General features: G+C 43.1%; 1 protein-coding gene across 1 annotated transcript; it reads left to right on the top strand.

Moving 5' to 3' along the window:
- The first annotated feature begins 804 nt into the window (after positions 1–804).
- rps6kc1 (ribosomal protein S6 kinase B1) lies at positions 805–22,273 on the top strand. Its single transcript, XM_085771836.1, has 16 exons — positions 805–981; positions 2,075–2,110; positions 3,159–3,279; positions 3,487–3,602; positions 3,698–3,791; positions 3,880–3,933; positions 4,052–4,474; positions 4,813–4,937; positions 5,310–5,408; positions 7,478–7,525; positions 8,132–8,264; positions 9,866–11,509; positions 12,782–12,871; positions 17,872–17,954; positions 19,747–19,842; positions 20,549–22,273. The coding sequence occupies exons 1-16, from the start codon at positions 880–882 to the stop codon at positions 20,648–20,650; spliced, it is 3,366 nt and encodes a 1,121-aa protein (XP_085627962.1). The 5' UTR covers positions 805–879; the 3' UTR covers positions 20,651–22,273.
- Positions 22,274–22,649: the final 376 nt, after the last annotated feature.

Below are 22,649 nucleotides of genomic sequence, written 5' to 3'. Positions count from 1 at the left end.
ACCCCTCATAGTCTTAGTCTGAGCCATTTCAGTAATCGACAATCAGCAATCGACAATGATCTTGATTTGTATTAATATGAATAAGACATAGGCCTAGTGTTTAATTTGCAGGATCACAGGTGTTACTGATGAAATTAAAGGTGTCTGTTATTTTTAAGTGTCTCAGCAAGCACTATAGCCCAACTCAATATGGCACTGACACACATCATAACATAATGAATGGTTCTTGATAAACGTGCCAATTACTTAATAAAGTACACATTTCAGAGATCATATTATACTCGTGTCGTATTGTCTAAAACAGGGATGTCAAGCCCGTGGGCCAAAACTGGCCTGGCAGAGGGTCCAATTCGGCCCTCAGGATGAATTTGCCCAGTGTAAAGAAGACAGAAGAGGCATAATAGGCTACTGTTGAAATTGAACCTTTTTTTTAATCAAGAAATTTTAGGATAGGTAAGGTTAGGTTAGGTTAGGTAAGCTTTATTGATCCCACATAGGGAAACTATTTTACCAAGAGGGCAAGAGAAATCATACAGCCGTCAAACAGCACAGAGACATCAGACATCATTTACATTAAACACAACACCAGACAACAAACACAGTAAAGGTTAGGTTAGGTTGTTCATAATATATGTTGTAAAAGGATAGTTAATTAACTGTAATTCATTAAAAAACTAAAGGAAAAATTCAAAGTTCTTTTTATTCACTATCATGATTATTTTGGTCCAAAACAATAGTGGCTGGTGGTGAAGGCAGTACCTCGGTCTGTCCTGAGGGGGGCGCTCTAGCTTATTTCCTGGCCTGCTGTCACTCTGCTGTCAGGGAATGAATGTGAACGGCTAGCCGGCTAGTAGCTTTGGCAATGTTGTCACTATCAGAATGATATCGCAGCGGGACAGAGGAGAACTTGCTCGGTTTTATACTGTCACAGACCCGAAAAAGCACCAGAAAGGCTACACCGTGTACAAAGTCACCGCAAGGGTAAGTGAAAGAGAAAGAGAAGAGAAGGAGAGTGGGCACCTCGGCAGCAGCGATGCTAATGTGAGCTGTTGTTAGCTGGCTGTTAGCTAGCTAGCGAAGCTAATATGATGTAAACACGAGTAACGTTACTCAACCCTCTTTATTATCAGCTGACAGCTTTTGTGAACACCGTAGATGTAACTATCAGACCCGTTTAGACATTAATATGTTATAATATCTTAGGTTTTTATCCCTAGTGGGTTGTCTACTTGCTAAAATACATTAGCAATATTAGCCACATTGACTGAATCCGACACAAACGCTGTGTTAACCCAGTGTTAACTGGCTGCTGGATAACTAAGAGCCCTAGTTTAGGAGGTAGTTTTAACGAGAACAGCTAGTTTGCAGTGACAATATATTTTGTGACAGGATTTCTAGTGAAATTCCTGGAGAGATATAGGCTAATGAACTCTTTAGGTGCATCCTGATTATCAACGCTACAGGATTGTCTGGTTTCACTTTCTAACCAGCATATCAATGACCTCAAATCCATGACATTTTTCTCTCAAAGCTAAGTGAAAAATATAGTTCAAATAGAAACAACCTTAATTTGCAGTTCTGGAAAAAATGAGGCATAGGTCTCTGTCCCCACTGATGAGCGGCTGTAACTCACAGATCCAGTGTTGTCAAGGAAAAGAAAGTCCTCTGATGATGAAATGAAAAGAAATATCCACACCTCAGTTCAGTCAGACCTCCAATCATTTGTGGGTTCAGTGATTTTTGGTTTGTTTGTTCACAGCTGTATGGGCACATCCCCCATAACTTATTGTAGGACAAGGACAGGCTGAGTTTCTTTGTCTCCGCCTGCCTGAGATCCTGCTTGTTATGAATGTTGGTGATGTCTCGTTGTAACTCTCGAGATTTCCGTCACTTGCTCTATAAAGCACTCATTGTCACACTCAGAGCTGTGTCCCGGGCTGGATCATACTTGTGATAGTCCCACAACAAAGTCCTTGTAGCAAAGACCATCTCGGTTATCTTAGATTTTCTAAACAGGAGTCACATACTGTAAGTTTTCCAAAGCCTTTAGCTTTCCTCTCCCTCTTCCACACAGATAATCTCCAGGAAGAACCCAGAGGATGTCCAAGAGGTAAGCCGTTATTATTTTCATTTGGTAATTTTGTCAGTGTGCAGAGTTTTGGCACACAGTTGACTTTTTTTTGGAAACAAGTTTGATGTAATCTCGGGGGAATTTTCCTCAGCCTAAATTGGTTTAGACCATATGACAAACATTTAAAAATTCTGCTTCATTTATTGAAAATGTTTACAAAAAATAATCAAGAATTTGGTGAAAACCTGAAGAATTTGGGGATTTGACATTCCCATACATACATTATACATTTTTTTTTACATCGGAAGCTCACTGTCGGTCTCTTACTGACATGTAGGCTGTTGTTGTCCGCAGATTTAATGATAAGGAATGCTTTGCCACATCCTCTAAATCCAGATTTTGAGCGATAACTTTCCATTGTGCCATTTTAAAGATTTTAAAACTGTTTTGTGTTTAAATATTATTGCTGTCTTCCTCAAAATGTATCAAGAACACGTAGCAGAAATGCACGAACAAACTCTCGTTCATTGGGTCCCACTGAGGAATGCAGCCCTGCCTGGAACCAGTGCTAATGCAGCCAGCATGATGTCAATTACCGCATGTGTGTCTTAGATACACAGTGACAGCGAGTTTTGCCTGAAACCCACATAGCACCATTAGTGGTGCTCCCGTTTTAGGAGTGATGGCCAGTTTGTCTAAAACACCGACTGCCCAGTCAAGAAACATTACTTTGTGTTTTATTTTATTTGACATTGAAGGAACTAATTCGTCCAAGTTTGTGTGAGAAAGTTGTGAATTTTAGGAAGTAGTTAAGTAGTCACTGAGTAAAGAGGAAGGTCACAAAAAAGACACAATGAATCCCTGAATTATTCAGATATTTGGTCACCCTGGTAGCTCACCTTACAGAGTGTGTATTATGTGTTATAGCTGAGTTACTTTTACAGTCAAGCAGTAAATCAAGTTACTTGTTCAAGCAGTGTTTGATAAAGAATATCAATAGAATCTGTTAGATTCCCAAAGTCTTGCTCTTTGTCAGTGTCTCCACTATTTTCACACATCCTCTCCTTCTCTCTCTTTGTCTCTGTAGATAACAGTATGGAAGAGATACAGTGATTTTAGGAAGCTTCATCAGAATCTCTGGCAACTGCACAAGAATGTATGTAGCCAGTCGGAGCTGTTTCCCCCCTTTGCCAAGGCCAAAGTCTTTGGTAAGAAACTCCTCACTTCCCCCTTTGTCACATAATGGCCCTCATGTTTGCATTAGACTTAATATACAGAGATCTTTTTAATTTGATTTTGATGTGTCCTCCTGTAACTTAACCTTTTTCCCCCCAGTGATATTGTACTGGAAATAATCATACACTCAACTAAAAGGAGTTTTGTCTTTGTGTCTGTCCTTGTGTGTGCACGCTCAGGTCGTTTTGATGACTCTGTGATTGAGGAGAGAAGACAGTGCTCTGAGGATCTGCTGCAGTTCTCTGCCAATATTCCTGCTCTCTACAATAGTCAGCACATCCAAGATTTCTTCAAGGTACAATACAAACACACACACACACACACACACACACAAAAAGCACATAATTAACAGAAATACTATGAACTGCAATGTTTGAAATATTATTCCAGGGTGGTGAGGTCCACGACGGCTCAGAACTGATCGGCCCAGCGGAGCCCTTTTTGGATTTCCTGGCAGACAGTTTATCAGACTGCAGCTCTGATGGTAGCGCTACAGACATTTACTCACTCTCTTAATATACTGTGGCTTTAAAATTCACACTTGCTCAGAGATGTATGCAAATGTTTTTCAGTTCAAAGAGACATCAGTGGTGCGGAGGATTTGACCATCACATCAGAGTATGGAGGTACAGTTTTTTTTTTTTATAATTTAATTGGAAATACATCAGATTGTTGATAATACATATTGAGTATGTGTTGTGTATGTATCTGTCCAAACTGACCCTAGTGTTCTTCCCTCTCCAGGCCCGTCCAGTGACAGCGACCTGACCTCCCTGGCTGTGGATACAGACTCTTTGGCTGAGCTAGATGATGGCATGGCCTCAGGCCGCACCTCCCCAAACCAGCCACAGGGGGGAGCTACCAACATTAGCAGCAGCTGCAGTCCTCGCTTGCCCTCCCTGCACGACCGCCGTACCCCATCTCCCGCGCCTGTCCCTGCCTCCTCAGCCCCGAACCCAGAGGTCAGCTGGCCAGGCCGGACGCCGCTCTTCTCCGGCAGTTTGAAGAAAGCCGGCGGTGGCAACCCCAAGGACTCAAAGTCAGACTACCTAGACAAAGCCGGCGAACTCATCTGTGTGGCTGTACAGAAGGAGACAGAGCAGGATTACCAGGCAGCTTTTTCTTACTATCGCAGTGGAGTGGACCTGCTGCTGCAAGGAGTGCAGGGTGAGTTGCTGGGTATCAGAGTTTTATTATAAGACCTGGGCAGTTTCTGTAAATCCATTAAAATCCTCCACATTCCACAGGTATGTCATGATTTAGACTCTGCAACCAGTGCCCTAGAGCATCTTGCTGTTACTAATCCAAAGTAACACAAATTGATATAGCTTTAAACTCGGCAACTATAGATGTCTTTCTGCTGAGACAGTTTATTCGCTTATCACACTACTAAAACACTGTTTTGTCAGAAATCTTGAACTCCACAGAGTTCAAGAAGCTGCTCTGTTGAAGAAGGAAAAAAAACAAAACACTGTTGTAATGTTTTCACTCACCTCTTATTTCAGGTGAGCCCAGTCCCACGCGGAGAGAGGCAGTGAAGAAGAAGACTGCAGAGTATCTGATGCGTGCAGAACAGATATCCAGTCAGTATCTGAGAAGCAACATGGGTCAAGGGTCAACACAAACAGCGGTGAGTGGGAGGGAAGTGTCGTTGGCCCTCACGCTGTGTATATCAGATTATGCAAATCTACTTCATATCCTTGCATCCAACATGGTCCTGAAAGCACTTGAAGCAGTATATTGGAGTGCGGTGGGATTCATTACTGTACATGAAAACATCACAGCAAATATGTGGTGAAAAAAAAAATTAAATCCACCTTTTGAAATGCACATTAACAATACAAAGTGTTGACCAGTGCTGTTTTGTTCATATTAGACATTGTCTGCTTTGGGACTATCACATATTACTCGGGCTACATGTTGCAAAAGGTCACAATACCTGAAAGTAATCCAAATGAGAGAATTGCACACCATTAAAACACTTCATTCTTTTTCTCCCAAGGCTTTGGGGGCACAGTGCTGCCCTTCCACCAGCAGAGGAGGCCAGCAGAGTCCGTCGGAGGAGCTGAGGGCTTACAGAGTGTTGGGGGTCATAGATAAGGTCAGTTAATGATGTTGTAAGGTTTATAACTTGCTACCAAATTCTGTGATGTTTATTTTTATGTTATTCAAACGCTGTGTCCTTTTCCTGCCTGTTTGCAACAAAAATATATCCGTGTATAAAATAAGTGGATGCAAAATCTGAATTTTGTCCTTCAAAATTAAACTAAATATGTGGAGATGTTTTTTAAGCCAACAAAAATAATGACACTTGGGTTCATCAGACTCTCATTTGTTTAGACATTTTCTCCAGCCCAGGTAAACGCGGTTGTATCGCCAAATTTCAACTCTTCAACTTTCTCCTCCTCCTGATGTCCTTCCCTTCTTCTACCATCTCTTTTATCTGAAGCAATAAAGTGTAATAGATTTACTGGCTATAGTATACTAAGGGCCGTGTGTGTGTATGTTTAGCGTCAGTTATGACTACCACAAGGTCAGTTTGGGTTGCTGGTCCTCTCAACCAGCTGCTGGCGAAGCAACTTCACCACTCAGCCATGAAATGACTTGGCAGGCAGCTCAGAAAGCAACACACAACATTGAGTCAATGATGCTCATCCTATATACACACACACATACACACATACACAAAACCCCAAGGAAAATGTTGACACAACACCAACACGTGTTACTATACAGAGGTGTACGCAAAATCCACAATATGTCAGAGACAAGTCAAAGCACAGTAATAAAAAACACACAAAGCAAAACTAAGCCGTCCAGAAATGAAGCGGCTCTCCTCTCCTCTCCTCTCTCTCCTCCTCCTCCTTCCTCCTTTCACTTTTAATGGGGACAGAGGGGACAGATGGAGAGAGCTCCTCACCCTAGTGTCCCCCTCCCTTCTGCCCCCCTCTCCAAATCCCCCCTTTCCTGATGTTTGTGTCTTAATTATATTAGCGCCCTGGCTAGCACTGCCACTCTGTTTACTCACAGCTCCATTCATATCCATTTAGCCTGCACCTGTTTGGTCCCAGCCAGGGTCACATGGAGAGAACGCACCCAGAAAACATACGCACGCACGCACAACACTACACACAAAACACAAACACACACCGGGTCGCACACATATGCTCAAGCTCTCCCCTGAGACGGCGAGGGAGCAGAAGAGCAATGGAGATGTCAGAGCGAAAAGAAGGCTTTGAAAGCAGGAGGAAGGAAAGACATTAGGAAGAAAGGGAGAGACAGAGAGAGGGAGTCAAGGGAAGTGAGATGAGATGGTAGGAGCTGCTTTTATTTGTTGTTGTTGGAGTCAGAGTGCAGATGGGAGGAATTTAGGGATTTAAAGGTTGTATTGATGAGCATGAACGCCTTTGTCGTGACAAATTGCGCATTACACATTTTTCAAGAAACATGTGTGCATCTCATGTGAACATAGATATGAACGACCGGCAGTTCGGCTTGTAGATTGCTCACATTTTTTTGCCTTTCCTGTCTACAATTTTGAGGCCAGCACCTTTTAAACTGGATGTGCGCGACCGTGTCTACTCTTTGTTCTCAGATTGCTCATATTTCCCATTTTAAAATACGGACCTAATGTTTATTTTCAGTAATGATTATTTTATCAGTTATGTGTTCTCTTGTTAAGTCTACGATAATTAATTTTTCCGATTAATCCGATCAAACATCTATCCACAACTTAAAGAAACACCCGCTAAAAATGATAAAAAGAAAAAGGAAAAAGAGATAGGATAAACTACTCACGTGATGACATTATCAGAAACTATAGTAATTTCATTTTTCTATTAATCACCTAATGAATGGATGAACTAATTTGTTTTCAGTGTAATTTATTTATGAAAATATGTGTTAATTCTGTCACCTTTTTTACTGCTCTTTTTTTCCCTCTTCTTTTTTTTTTGCTATTATACTTGGACTTGGTTTGCTGAGCACAGCAGGAGCCGACATGTTAATGCCAGTTTTTCTGGCATAATTTAGGGACCTACATTTATCTTGCTGTGACCCTTATGTGTGCCCTGACCCAGTCGCTCTGGAGGACATAACCACTGCATCATTTTACACTGTGTTTAGACTGTCTGTTCATACGTGGCAATTAATGGCACTCTTCCATCACAGGTTCTTCTGGTCATGGACAAGAGAACAGAAGAGACGTTCATCCTGAAAGTAAGTGTAATGTGTGTGTGCGTGTGTGCGTGTGTGTGTGTGCTCGCTCCTCATCCTTGTCTTCCTGACTGTAAGTGTGAAGTGTGCCAGAAGCCCCTGTGTGTGACCGGTGTAATTGATTCTAATGGGCCTGTCCCTGTCAGCTCCTCTGCTCTCAGGTGTGAGACGTGTGCCAGATGCCAACGCACAGCGCAGGCACAGATGACTACACACACGTGCGCACATGCCTACACACACTCGTCGTGGCCAATGTGAACTTTACGTGTAGCGCTGATGGATTTATGTGGCTCTTTTAAAGTCACGCGCTGTATGTGGCTTGATGAATCCAGTGACTTTGGGTTGCCATGGGGCATAGTTGGCACTTCGTTAATGGGAGCTTTCTCCTTTGCCACAGTCCCTTTCTCTCTCTCTTTTTTTTTTTTTAAACATTGAGTCTTAACCCAACCTAAACGCTTTCCGTCTTCTTCCTCCTCCGATCCATACCCTCCTTATTTGGGTTAACTTTACTTTATTCTTCTCCTTGTCCTTAAATCCACAGTCTTTTATTACTTTCCTCGCTCAACTTTAATTACTTACCTCCTTCCATCTTCTCTCTTCTCATTTTAGGGTCTGAGGAAGAGCAGTGACTGTGGACGGACTAAGAGGACCATCATGCCTCACTCCGTGCCCCACATGGTGCAGCTGAGAAAGTTCGTCGTCTCTGAAGACACGGTTTTCCTTCTGCTGCAGTACGCTGAAGGTAAAGATGCGCAAGGCTCCCGCTCGGCGGTTTCGTCCTCCCTCTTTTGTCTTCTGTACCTCTGTCTTTTCCCTTCCTTCTACCTGGTGTCTCTCCCCCCCCATCTCTCTCTCTCTCTGCCCTTGTTCCAGACAGATGTTTGATAGAGATGGGTGTGTGTCACAGGTCATTATTCTGAATACCAGGTGGCACCATGCTTCATTAGCTATGCCAACACCTGGGCCTCCTTACATCCCACTCACTCTAGGATATGTGTGTAGATTGTGTGCATGTGGGTTGAGCGCATACAGTGAAATGCAGCCATATTTTTTAATGCCCTATAACCTATTCAATCTGGTATACTCCATAACCACCCTGTGCTATTATTAGTGGACAGTATTCAATATTATATGGAGCTGTTAAACACAATTTAATAAAGCTTTATCCAATACCAGGAAAAGCATAGTTTCACCACTGTTATTGAGAAAACCAAGGGTCGCTCCTTATGCCTCTATAGTATGCTGTTAGCAGCTGATGGGTTGAATGAGGATAGACAGGCAGACGGCGGGAGGCAGTGACCTGAGTGACATTGGACAAAACAACATATGGATGGTTTTACTTTCTAAGCCATCGAGCTGCCCCGCTATCATTATCATCACTGTGAACTCCCTATCCATTCTCATCACACACAACAGATGCTGGCTTCCAATTGCTCACACTACAGCTGTGTGTGTATCTGTATGCCCCTGTGTGAGTGTGTGTATGTCTGTGCCCATGCATGTGTGTGTAAGACAGAGAGAAGTCAAAACACTAACATTACGCGGGGAAACCTAAAATACACACCAACCCAACCCCATTTAGCCAAATTGGTTTTAGTCACAGTTGTTATTGTTTACCTTGGTCCCTCGTCCCTAAGTGGAAACTAATGACCCCTTTTCACCAAATAGTCCCAGTAACCAAGGACCCTTAGAAACTAAAGTCAGGAGCTAAAGGTCCCTTTTGCACATTCCTGTTTTGTACTTCCATCACACTGAAATTAAATAAGAGAGGAGAGAGCACCACTTTCTTTTTCCGTGCAATTTTTTTCATGTGCCTGTAATTTGCTGCTGTGTAACACTGATCTCTTGAATGGTGGTTGGAAAGGAGACATGGACAGGTAACTGGGCAAATCAGGTGATGCAGGCTCTGATTCTGTTTCTGTGGCAGTTCTTTGTGGTACTATGATCAGTTAGAAATCAGTTGAGTTATATAGCAACGGAATGGGGTTTTAAGTTGGTCTTGTGTTTTTTTGCTTTTTTAACACTTTTTATATTTCAATTTATATTTTTTATTAACATGTTGAATACTTGAAACACATTCAGGCCTCATAGTGAGGTGGTTTCTTTAGTACAGTGTCACTACATTGTAACAATTTTAAGAAGCCCAGTTCATATTTTTTTAACATCTATGAATGATACATCTGCTTATGTTTATAGAGAGACACTTTAACAATGTAACTCTATCCCAGGAGCAAAATGTAGCACATAAGACAGCTGTTTTTTTTTTTTTAATGCCTTCATCTCCTATCTGTATTAGAGGCATCTTCTTTTTTGAATTTAATGCCGTGGTCTTTCTTCCTTCAGGTGGGAAACTGTGGTCTCACATTGGAAAGTACCTGCGTAGTTCAAGTCCAGACGAGAGCTTTGACATCCCCTTCATCCAGAAAAGCCACACAGCGGCTGTGCACTCTCCGCAACATGCTTTGCCACAGCTGGATGTCGTTTCAACCAGTTCTGGTTCAGGGCCAGTCGCTGGTTCTGATTCAGTCTCAGAGGTACTAAAGAAAGGAGAAAACCTCACTTCGTCTCCCCGCAAGAGCGTTCTTCCTCCTCGGCTTATTGAACAAACCGGGGCCCAGGCCGACTCCGGAGCCACCTCCGAGGAAGAGTGCACCAACAGTTACTTGACGCTTTGCAATGAGTACGAACAAGAGAAAGTAGAACCCGACACACTAGAGGGGGAAGAAGAGAAGAGTGAACGTGAAATGCTGTCGCTGGAGGTGCCCGTCCCGACGACCACCCCTTCCTCGCGGAGCCGCTCGCTGCTGAGCAACGACAGCCTCTCTTCGCCTCTCAGCTCTCAGGAACTTGGCTTCTTCACCGAGCCGTCCACCAAAAGTGGCCCCGCCCACGACAGCGAGCAAGACCTTGGCGAGGGACATGACCACGGCGATGTTTTTAGTCCTTTACCCTCCCCTGCTGTGCCTTTGTCCCTGGATCAGTCCAAGCACACGCCAATGGAGTTTTTCCGCATCGACAGCAAAGACAGCGCGAGCGAGGTCACCTGCGTCGACCTGGGAGAGCAGCGCCCTCCTCAGAAGCAGGCGCCGCTCTTTTCTACATCCGACCTGGGCTTGGATGTCACCGACGATCCTCCGGAGCTGGCTCAGGAGGTCAAAGGCCACAGCTCAGAGCTTTGGTGGTTGGACTGCAGCGATAAAGGCTCCAATGAGTCCGTGCCAGTCATTTCATTCAAAGAAGCAGTAGTGGAGGACGAGGGTCACCCGCCAGATCTTTTGGTCAACCTCCCCGTAGTGGGTGGGACTGTAGACTCGTCGCAGGAGGAATTAGAGACTTCGGGAGTGTGCCTTGGCTTCGAGGCCACGGCCTCTCCTCAGAAGTTCATCCAGCCTGATGTTTTACAGCTCCACAGCCAGCCCGAGGACGGAGAGGAGCAGCCGCCGGAGCAGGAGCTTTCATCTCTGTGTACAGCCTCTGCAACCTGCGACACCAGCGCTGCATCTTGTTCTCCGCTACATTCACTGTGGGACGATTACGGCGTAGCATTTGGGCAAGAGGCCTCCGACAAAATGGTCGTTGAATCCGAATGCCAAAACGACGACCTCCCCCTTGATGCAGGCCCTCCAGATACTGACCCTCATAACAGGAATCCAGAGGCAGATGCAAGAGTAAACACAGACCCCAGCACAGACTCTGTCTCTGTTACAAATGGGTCCGAGGCCTGTGCGGTGGTTGAGAGTTTATTAGATCTTGATGGTGAATCATCAAGAGTTGTTAGCGATACAGGTGGCAGCGAATTTGATAAAGAAGTATCACGGCTGTTTGCAGAGCTGGACGAACTGTCGCTGGCTGCATCCCAAGCTCATATCCCAGAGGAGTTTGTGCGGTGCTGGGCGGTAGAGATGGTGACGGCCCTGGATTCTCTGCACCAGGAGGGCATCATCTGTCGAGACCTGAACCCCAACAATATATTGCTCGACCACCGAGGTAAGACATTAAACAGGAGCCAGGAATGTCTGAAAAGATTTCATTAAGTTCTCCATAAGATTGCACAATCCTATCATCTCATTCATACTGTTCCTACAGTTTGTAATAGTCATGTTTAGTTCTACTTGGATGTTTTATTGTTACACACAGAGATGACATACGTATGTGCCTAAAATTGTTTATCAGTGATGGAGTCTATGGAAATCTAATATTATTAGTGACACAATTAAAAAAAAATATATAATTTGGATAGCCAAGTGCAAAGTATATGCATACCAGCTGGCCCTTTAAAAAGTAAAGCAAAACAAAAAAAGGGAAAGCATATAACGACTTGAGGCCACTTCCTCATTCTCAGACTTACTATGGTGCTTTCTGTCCATACATAGAGAGGGCTCCATGCCGTTGTGTTTCAAGTTTAAATTCATCAAGAGTTTCAACACGCAATCATGTGCTGATCAACGGTTTGTTTGATTATCACCAAAGGGCTTAGTGAGAGTAAGATTTACAGATCGGACACAGGTAGAAAACAATCTGCACAGCATTGGTGCCCAGGGCCATCATGATGGTGACGTGTGCTGCTCATCTTTCTCTCACAAGTATAAAATCAAGTCCCACTGAAGCTGCTGTACTGTGTCATGTTTTTAGGGATGTTTTCTCCAGCAAAAAAGCAAATACTTATTTAAAGTGTGACCTCAGCGATTCGTCAGGTGTATTTGAAAGAGCGACTGTCTCCTTCAGTCAACCATGATCTAATCCAGTTACCAAAATGGAGACTCTTCCAGAAGGGAAAGTGTTGTTTTACCAGGAGGTCACAGATTCCCCCTCAACTTCTTCTTTTGTCGTCCTACAATCATCTTTCTCCACCTCGTTATCAACAAGCGTCTAATTAGCTGAGTGGCTGTTTTCGTCTCCCTGGTGGTAATTATTGTTCTAAAGGGCCCATCAACAGCATAGTGTGGTGCATCAGTCTGGCTAGCCCAGGCTAATGGCCACGGCTACCTAATGACACCATTAGTTCTAATGATAGCGTTAACGGGTAGCCGCTAAACAGGAGTAATCACCGGGGCTGTGTGCTTGAAAAGCTCGCAGAGAGATTTAGAGAGGCAGAAAGGAACGGAGGAAGGAAATGCTCTAAAGGTGAATAAACAGTTTGAAAAGTAGAATTTCAGAGTGACACTTGACTGTGAGGGGTTGACAAGAGGCAGAGCATTAGACGCAGGTTTCCTACTTAGACTCTGAGCTGAACAATTTCTATCTTTCCTCTCTCTTCAGGTCATGTTCAGATCACCTACTTTTGTAGCTGGAGTGACGTGGAGGAGTCCTGTGACAAAGAGGCCATCGCCAACATGTACTGTGCACCAGGTGAGTTATACATAGATTTCTGTTTTTCTTATTTACCATTAGGTTCTGAGCTTAATTAAGAACCTAATTTTGGGTGTGATGGATTGTCAGCTCGTAGGCTTACGTGGGGTTAATTCTATGCAGGCATGCAGGGCTATAAGTAGGCCACATTCCCATGGTCACAAAACTCTCATTCATAGCCAGACATGAATAAACCATGCATAGTGTACACACACACACACTACTCAAATGGGAAGAAACAAATGAACACTGATTATTTTTGGCTCTTAAATAAACAGAAATCCCTATGCAAAGGTGTTCCTCCATTCTGTCCTGTTGTTTCATGAGGTTAAAGGCGCTGTGTACAAACAATACACAAGCTGTACAAACTACACAGCGTTGTTATGTGGTTTGATTACTAGTCACATTAATTAATACCTGCAGAATACGTGGGAAATGTCTTCTCTTTCACAAACTTGCAGCTTTGAGGAAGCTGGATTGTGTTGTAGTACTTGTGTTGTCCTGTAGAGTGTGCTGTTGTGCAACAGTGTGCCATTAGTGTGGCAACCCCATGTGTTGCCCCCAGCAAGCTTGTGGCAGCTCTGGCATGCTGTTTAAAAGCTGCTTAAAACAAACTGCTGCTAGACTACAGTCCGTGTCCCTACTTAGCACTTCTGTGTGTGGCGGGTGTTTGTGTGTGTGTGTTGATGTGTCCGTGCCTACACATGCATTTGGCATCTATGGGTGGATAACTTTTCCAATATGTTGCTGCTTTAAGCATATGGCTTCACACTTGGGCTCTTGGTTAGATTCAATTTGATGTGTTTAATGACATCTTTTTTAAATACGCAGGATGGGTAACTGTTTGCTGGAAAAAAACATGGACACACTCAGAGACGTACACAATGACCCCCACACTCATTCACTCTCCCACGCACTTATATTAAGCTATTCTCTCATATTCATCCTCTCTCTCAAGCCAGGAAGGTCACTTCAGATTTAAATCCTCCTTGTGTCTAGAACATACAGTATGACACCGTTGTAATAAATCTGAAAGCAACAAATGCTCCATCTAATATCCAAAGTGTGCATTTTTTTCCCCTTAGCAACAGCTTGTTTAAAAGCCTACTAATGGAAATAGAAGCACATGGAGGCATATGTGGCAGTGGCCAGCTGAAGATGACCTAAAGACGCAGGAATAAAGCTCGACACAAGGAGATGTTTATTGTGGTTTACAACCAAAGAGCTAAGCCGAGTCACTGATTTATATATCTGGTCATGTAATTAAAAACATTGAGTTTTTTTTTTACTCTAGTTATAGTGTGGTGTTGGTAGGTTTGGCAAGAAAAGCGGATTAGGAACACTATTGAAAAAACAAATAATGACTTTTAGTCTTAAGCATTATTACGTTTCTGATTACCCCAGTGTAACAATTATCAGATTATCTCTAGATTATTTTAGATCAGTTCAAAAGGTTAATGTTTAGAATAAATATGAAGAAAAAAAAGAGTCTGTAATCTGTTTTTAAGCATTTAAGAATGCAAACTTAAACTTTTAATCCATTGTGTTACTTAACTTTTTAGTATTTAATTGTACATGGGTTAAGTGTGGATAGAATTAGAATAGAATAACAGTCCCCAGTAATGCATATTGGGGGTGGTGCTGGTAATGTGAAGTGGAAGTGAGCTGACCTCAGCCCAGGTGTGAAAGGTCCTGTTAGTTAAACGACTGTTGATCCCTTGTGGATCAATGGATGTGATGCACATCAGCGGCCAGCAGGGGGCGTGTTATGCTGTTATTAAGTGAAGGGTTCACTTCTACATCAACTGACAGTTCCAACTCGAGCACTGGCAACTTTCTCTCTCTTTTTCTTGTCCTTCATTCCGCTCACCTTTTTGTCATTATTGGATCACATATTACAAAATCATATCTCCTCTTTTTTTTGTTTTTCATTTTCACTTTTTTTTTTTACTTGCCATTCCTGCAGATTCTAGATACAGGTACATGCATTTATCTGTAGATATATGTGTTTGTGAACACTAACACACCCACACACACTAACACAGAGGTTAGTGACTATGTGTGTCTCTCCTGCCCTTGTTATGTATTGCTGTTTATCCAGACAGGGTCAGCTCTAGCGATGGCTTCATTCCTGATGACAGATTTATGACTGTTTGCCAGAAAGCTAGCAGGGGGTCTGCTGTGACCGTATGTGCACTTGTGTGCATTTATATGTGTGTGTGTGTAGCTCTATAAGAAGGAGGGAAACATGTTTTTTAAAACACACGTTCACATCGAGAAAAAAAACAAAGGAGTGGACTCGGAAAATACAGTAGCGGGGTGTTAATCTCTTTATTCTACGCTTCTGCTTATTTATTTTCGCACCATCTCATCATTTCTGATAAACATCACATGGCTTGTTCTCTAATAAGAAGGGGAAAAACAAGCTGTTGAGGGACAGTGTGACGCAACCTAATTTGACCAGAAATCTGTATTGTTTATTGTTCTGTTAAGAGGGAAGCAAGGCCAAAACCAATTGTCTTCAATGTCTAAGAAAGGGGAAATTCAATATTCTTCCTCTCTGAGGTAACGTGTCTGTTTCTGGGACCTAAAACTTCATACTCGCCATTTGTTTTCTTTGTTTTTTGTTTTTTTTTCTCTTACCTGCTCAGCCAGAGGATGATCTATTGCAAGATAAAGTTCAGTTCCCCTTTTTATGTTTAGCTGTCATCTCATTGTTTTGAAAAGATTTCCAGGGAAGAAACTCTACTCTTCAACTTCTCCGTTATTATTTACATATTTTTACCCGCCCTCCACTGTACAGATGACACATACAACTGTTTTTAATATATAATTAATTTACCTATGTCAAGGGTTGGCTGCGTTTCAACAGAGTCTCGCCAGCTTGCAAGACTCACACTCACAGTCTTGGAACATCGCACAATGATCCCTCCTTACTTCCTACCTGCGTACACTTTACTTCCTCTTTCAACAATGACTGTCAGTTAAGTTTTTAGGGAAGTCGGTCTAAGAGGAGAAGAGAGAAAGTTCCTTATGGCCCCCAGGAGGGAGGAGATGGAGTGTGATTAAGATACAAAGCAGGAGGGGAACTGCATTGTTGCAGGGGAAAGGGAAGAAGAGGCCACAAGGTGAACACACGGTATTGTTGTAGTGGTGTGTCTGAGCTCCTCAGTATCCTTTTGTTTTCTTAGCGTTCCCCTTGATTTATTTGAAAGTTATTGATGTGCAGTTACGAGAAAGAAAATGTCACTTCGGAGGCGGTTTGGTCAAATTTGAAAACGTCCATATACAGAGTGCTCTGTCAGTGGGCTTTGAGTGACCCATGGCCTGTGGATGCAGTTAATTCTCCTTTCCCATCCTCTTTCTCTCTGTCTCCCTTTCTCCCTGCCTTGCTCTGACAGAGCGGTAAGTGTAGCCAGCTCCACTGTACTCTCCCTGCAGCTCCTTAGACATTAATCCATTGTGATGACATCGACCTTGCTCTGAGACGTGTGTGTGTGTGTGTCCAGTATCTCCACCACCCCCCAGCTTATAACTACGCAGGTATCACTAGTCCGTTCAATGACGATCTTCTCTCCTTGGCTGTCAAAACACTAGTCCTGGGGAGCCCTGAAGACTGGTTGCTCAGTTGGCTGTGTACGTGTGTGTGTGTATTTGTGTGAGTACAAAACGTGCAAGTCATATCATAGCCCTCTCTAACCTTGGCTGCAAGAGAGCCACACAGGCCTCTGGAGTTCCCAGCAGCCTCCAGGAGACGAGGGGTCTTTGTCTCTTACGCTCCCGCAGCTGAGGAGCCTGGTCTCTGGGCACACGCAGCAGTGACCCAGGGTCCCGGCCCTCTGGGTGACCAGGCGCCCTCCTCCCTCTGGAGAGAGCAGAGCGGAGGGAAGCTGAACGGCACAAGAGGCCATCTGGTACCCAGTGGAGCTCTCTCTCACTCACACACACACACACACACACACACACACACACACACACACACACACACACACACACACACACACACACACACACACACACAGAAACATACACTTGTGACTCCAGCAAACATGTATCAATCTTGGTTTCTACGTCTTGCTTGAATCCACACTATGGATCCCAACAGCCTTATACTGAGCTGGTTGTCTGAATCTCACAGAATGTGGCCATGAGCTACAGCTTTAGCAATAAGTCAGCTGACAGGAGTTTATTCTGATAAAGTAATTGCTCAAGTGAAGATGCCAAAATCGTTGCATCTTTATCTGTCATTGTCAAATGAATTTAGTTTGGTGTGTTCAAAACAGCACAGATGCTCTAAAGACTTTGGCTTTAACTACATTGTGATTTACTAATATGCCACTATTTATAGACCAAACATGAATCTTTTGAGAAAGTAATCAGCAGATGAATCAATTGATAAAATAATCGATAAATGCAGCCCTGGTCTGTGATGATTTATTTTTCAGGAGCTAAAAATAAGTACAAGGGTAAAGAAAGCTGAAAGGAAACGTTTGTTTGTTCTCACGTTCCTATTTTCCCATGTCTTATTGTGTGTGCGCGCGTCTATATTATATGCGTGTGTGTTTGAGGTCAGGTCATGCAGATGGTGTGAAGTTGCGGCACAGACGGTTTCCTCAATTTAACTGCTTTTTTATTATGCAAATAACCCTTTTATGAGACACACTTGTGTGTATGTGTGTTTGTGAGAGAGAGGGAGGAAGCGTGTCCATGTTTTTGTGCTCGTGTTGAATCGATCGTGTGGGTTCAATGAAATATTAAATAATCCAAGATGTCATTCTGAAAGTGTTTAATGTTGAGGGTTTGAAAGCAGGATACCTGGAGCAGCTTGTAAACCGATCAATAAAGGATTTTTAGTTATACATTTTTAATTATTCTCTCATTTTCTATTCATCACTAGTTGATTATTCTCACCTATGTTTTTTCCCAACACATAAGCTATTTCTGTGTTTGTTAATTTATTGATTCAGTCTGTCTATTCTGCCGCTTTGGTCTTGTTTCAGAGGTGGGAGGTATCAGTGAGGAAACGGCAGCGTGTGATTGGTGGAGTTTGGGCGCCATCCTGTTTGAGCTCCTGATCGGCATGGTGAGTCAAAAAAAAGTATTTAAAAAAAAAAAAAATGTTATCTTTGTTGCTAAGGTGTTGTGGGATGTCTGTAGGTGTCTTGGCTTTCAACTCTCTCACACTCTTTATGGTCGTGCCAGGTTGTGTGTGCTTCTGTGCGCGTGTCTGTTTGTGTGTGAGTTGTTTGAGTGTGTGTGTGCGCCTATGTGTGCGAGGTGCGTCTTGGCTGCCGTCTCTTACTCTGGTTCTCGGGGAGTGCCAGGGGTGTCGGTGTGACTTTCTCCCCCAGCCTGAGCTCCATCTGCTGGGCCAGGGGGTCAGCTCTCTCCGGGCCCCTGTTTGCTGGCTCCTGGAGCAGCGCTGGGCTCGGAGTACGTCGACCTCCGATCGGCGTGGAAGGTGAAGACTGGGGCAGCTCTCGAAGGTGCCGCAACTCGACTGGTTCCAGCATCAGGACAGTCTGAGGGACCGTCTCGTCTTTCAAGACAGGCTTGGGAAAACGGGGGGAAAAAAATCATGTTTGCAAGACAACACCTGCATATTCAACTGTTGTCTGCATGTACACAAACACACGCACATGCTAATTATAACTTGCTCTCTTGAAGGACACATAGACACACAGAAGCGCACACAGACAGACGCCCAGTGCAGGTGCAGCCCATCCATCCAATTTTTCATTGTCTATTAAATTTGAATAAATTCTAACTGATTGCCAGTGGGCATACTTTTGTATCAGCCATCAGTCGTTCCCTTCAATGGCCCAAACATGACTTGGGGTGTTAGGTTAGTGTTAGTATGTTAAACAATACACATCCACACTTACCTGAGAGGAGAAAAAAAAACAACAAAAACAAACTCAGTCACACAGATGTCTCCTTTGATGATTATGTCTGGGAACAGTCCTGGCAAGGATACACACACACAGGCGTACATAGTGTCTCTTGATCCTTGCAGGATAAGATCTTGCCTGGAGCAGTCTTGACTGCAGCTAGGAACCTAGCCAGAACTCCTGCAGCACGTATCAGGAGAGGGGGAGAGAGGGAGAGAGAGAGAGGGAGAGGCAACCGACCTCACTGATGGAAAAAACACACAGGGTTCCCCAACACAAACACACAAGCAGTTTGCGTCTTTCTCCTGCCGCACGTGTTCTGCTGTAGCCTTTCAGTTTGTAGATGTAGATGCATCGAAAGATGCGCAGTTGCAGTCTACAGTGATTACAGTCATTATTGTCAATTATTTTAGTAATAGGACTATTTCTCTGGTTGGAAAAGTACTTGCAGGTCTGGTGCTCCCTCTTACTCTCTTCTGGGATGAGTTTTACTTTATTATTACTCTGTGAGTGCAACAGTTTCTCTTTAACTGAAATGTTTCATCTTATTGAATTTTACTGTGGAAAACAAATCAATAAGCTGTACCTTTACTGCTGACTAACTGTCGGCCATTCCAGTAAGGCTACTGTGTGTAAACACAGAGCAAACTTACCAAAAACAATACACTTTTCCATGTCATCTTTTCTGTGACTCTCACTCTCTGACACACACACACACACACACACACACACACACACACACAGCAGTTCCGAGAAAGAGCAACAGTGGTGAATTCATGCCCTTGTTGTAGTTTGTGTGATCAGTGTTGTTTCAGGTGCTCTGGCTCTTTGGTCTCCTCCTATTTGTCCAGTCCCACATGTTCTCACATTGACCTAGGCACTGCGGGTGTCATTATATCCGTCCCCTCAGCTCCCAGTGTGTCTTTGTTTTAAATTAATGGTTATGTATCTCTCCTCTTTCCACCCCTCCTCCCCTCTACGCAGTCTCTGCTCCGGTGCCATCCAGCAGGAATCGGTCGCCACACGGCTCTCAACATCCCCGAGTCTGTTTCAGAGGAGGCCAGATCTCTGCTGGAGCAGGTGAGAGCGCTGTGTGCCGTTTGTTGCTTTTTTCTGCATGAAAGTCAAAACAGAAAAGTGAAACTTGTTGAACACGCACACACACAACACACACACACAGTACACATCATTTCATCAGCAGAAAATCCAAGTTAAGAGCAAAGAGATAATTCATCACCAAAGATATTCCTAAAATAAGAGTCGAAACACGACGCATCACTGTAACAGCTTAAAAAGACTAGGAATTTGTGTTTGGTGATAGATTATGACAGATGAGCAAATGTACGCAACACGTGGTGGACATTTGCTTAATGACAGCTTGCACCATGCTAATATCTTAAACACTAACGGCAAATCCCGAAAACTGGCAATCTTTAGATGTGTATTAACATGGTTAGCCTGGATTTATCTCTGCTCAATTTGTACAAATCTGCCATGAACCCAGTGTCGTTGTGCGGCGAAGGACTGGACATATAGACTCTAGAGTATTACAGTATCCCTTGATACTTAAGCTGTAAAATTTTAATCTGGACTTCCTGTTGTCTGGGCTCTGGGAGTACAGCTCATTAGTCATTACACTCCATAACAGTGGTGCAGCATACTTAGCTCCCTGGCTGAGAAATGCTTCTGCTGAAATCAGGTTTTCTTGTTCAGATACTGTATAAGAATCATGTTGTAGCTTGTTAAATTAATATTTTGTGTTTCTTTTCATCTCTGTTCTGTGCAGCTGCTCCAGTACAACCCAATGGAGAGACTCGGGGCCGGAGCAGGAGGTGTGGATGATATTAAATCCCACCCGTTCTTTGCCAGAGTAGACTGGCCCAAGTAGACGCTGGGCATTGTAGGACTGCAGGAAGCAAAATTGCGTGCTGGGAAACTGGCAGTCCTGAATGAACTCCTTTCAGACTGGACACACAAGCAGATGTACAGTAAATCCAGATTATGCATTTCTGCACACATCTCCCATTATGTGTATGGCCATTAGTCCCCATGTACTTGCCAGATTTGTTTTTTTATTTTTATAGACTTTGCCAAGCAGCAGTATTACCTTCCCTGTAAATGGCTAATTTCTTTATCTTGTAGAGGGTTTACTGTGTAACTTTTCGTGGTGCAGGGAACACTTCACAACACGTGTGGTGCAATAATTTATACAGTAGTGCTTGTACTGAGTGATGATCCACTACAGCATTGTTGCTTTTACACTCCTCATACAGTAGCTGCAAGCCAAAATGACACGACTGGAAGTGAGAGGTGACATTAGGTCCTGTTTTCATTGCATTAATTGAGTACTGTATGTTATCCAGTCTGACAACTGACACCGGCTGAAGTCACCTTTCCCAAAGACCCCTGTGCAATTTGTTGCCACCTATAACACTCATGTCATTCCTCACGGAGCACATTGAGATTAAACTGAGACAGGTTGTGTTTTGCTTTGATGTTGAGGTTGTGTTGTTCTGATCTAGAAAGAAATACAACACTGACAATACTCATTTCCTACAACACTTAAACTTTTTTTTTTTTTTTGTCGATCCATTTTACTGCCAACCAGGTAACAGATGGACACTATGCAAGGTGACTGAACAAAAACTTGTGAGTTAGGAGATATGTTTTGATTCTGAATTTAGAATTATTTATATAATGACTGAGTTACTTAATGGTTTCTAACTAAATAAAGGTCCAGTTAAACAAATAAAGCCTTCTGTCTGTGTGGACAGTGAGAATTTTTCATTCAGAAAAGAAAGAATAATAAGGCTTGAGCCACGTCTTTGAAACCAGTCCTTTTACAGATTGTAGTTGATTTTATGAATATCAGAGGAAGCTCTCTGTACTGTACGACATCGCATTTTTGTGCATGTAAGAATATGATTTATGTAATATATTTAATACGATGAAAAATCTATCGAACAATAAATAGTGTTTTGTAAATATACCTTTTAACGGATGTTGTGCTGAGTGAAAGGTACACCCAGGTGTTCCCAGCCTTGATCATGTCCAACTTGTCAATCACTTACTGCCTCATCAATCAAATTTTTCTTTATTTGATTGTGTGTTTTGTGTTAGAGCAACACATCTGCTAACCTGCCATGTAGATCTTAATCCTGATTTAATACTATCTGTGATGTTTGAATGATATGGTAAACATTTTCATGGTCACATTACATGCCATATATCATAGCTTGTATAATCAGAGGAGACAACCACATTTCTCTTAACAATACTCGGATAATCTCTCACTGTAGAAGCTGCACTGTAGTGTTAACTAACATATCTATAAATTACAAGGTCCATACTTCACCTATTAACCCTTTTTACCAGACATAAACACCACAGTGAGATCAGATTTTTTTTTTCTGGTTTCTATTGAATGCTCACTCTTGTCTGTGCTGTACGTCTGTGCCTGTCTGTCAGTGCATTCTGGAAAACAATAAACATACCTGGATGAGTACATGAACAGCAGTGATGCTCCCTTTGTACTGTGTGTTGTGTGTGTTTGCTCTGAGGCTACGGCCTCTCCGTTATCAGCTGGACTGATGATACTCCTAGAAAGCTGCTGTCACTCCTCCTGAGTGTCAACGTGACTGTAATACGAGCCAGCACGCACGCACGCACGCACACACACACACACACACACACACACACACAAACACATAGTATGATATAAATACTCAGCACTCATTGATACTTGCTGTTTTTGGGGGGCACGGTGTTTATTTTTTGATTTATTTAACTCTTTTGAGCTGCCTTTTTTAAAAAGCAGCAGCCAACATAAAAGTGCACTGAGGACTACAGAGAAACAGCTGATTCACTAATGTTAAATCTTGAAGGAG

This window comes from Trachurus japonicus, chromosome 24, assembly GCF_045865225.1.
Source record: "Trachurus japonicus isolate A0001 chromosome 24, Traja_1.0".
Taxonomy (NCBI): Eukaryota; Metazoa; Chordata; class Actinopteri; order Carangiformes; family Carangidae; genus Trachurus; species Trachurus japonicus.
This window is presented reverse-complemented; position numbering and strand designations above follow the sequence as displayed.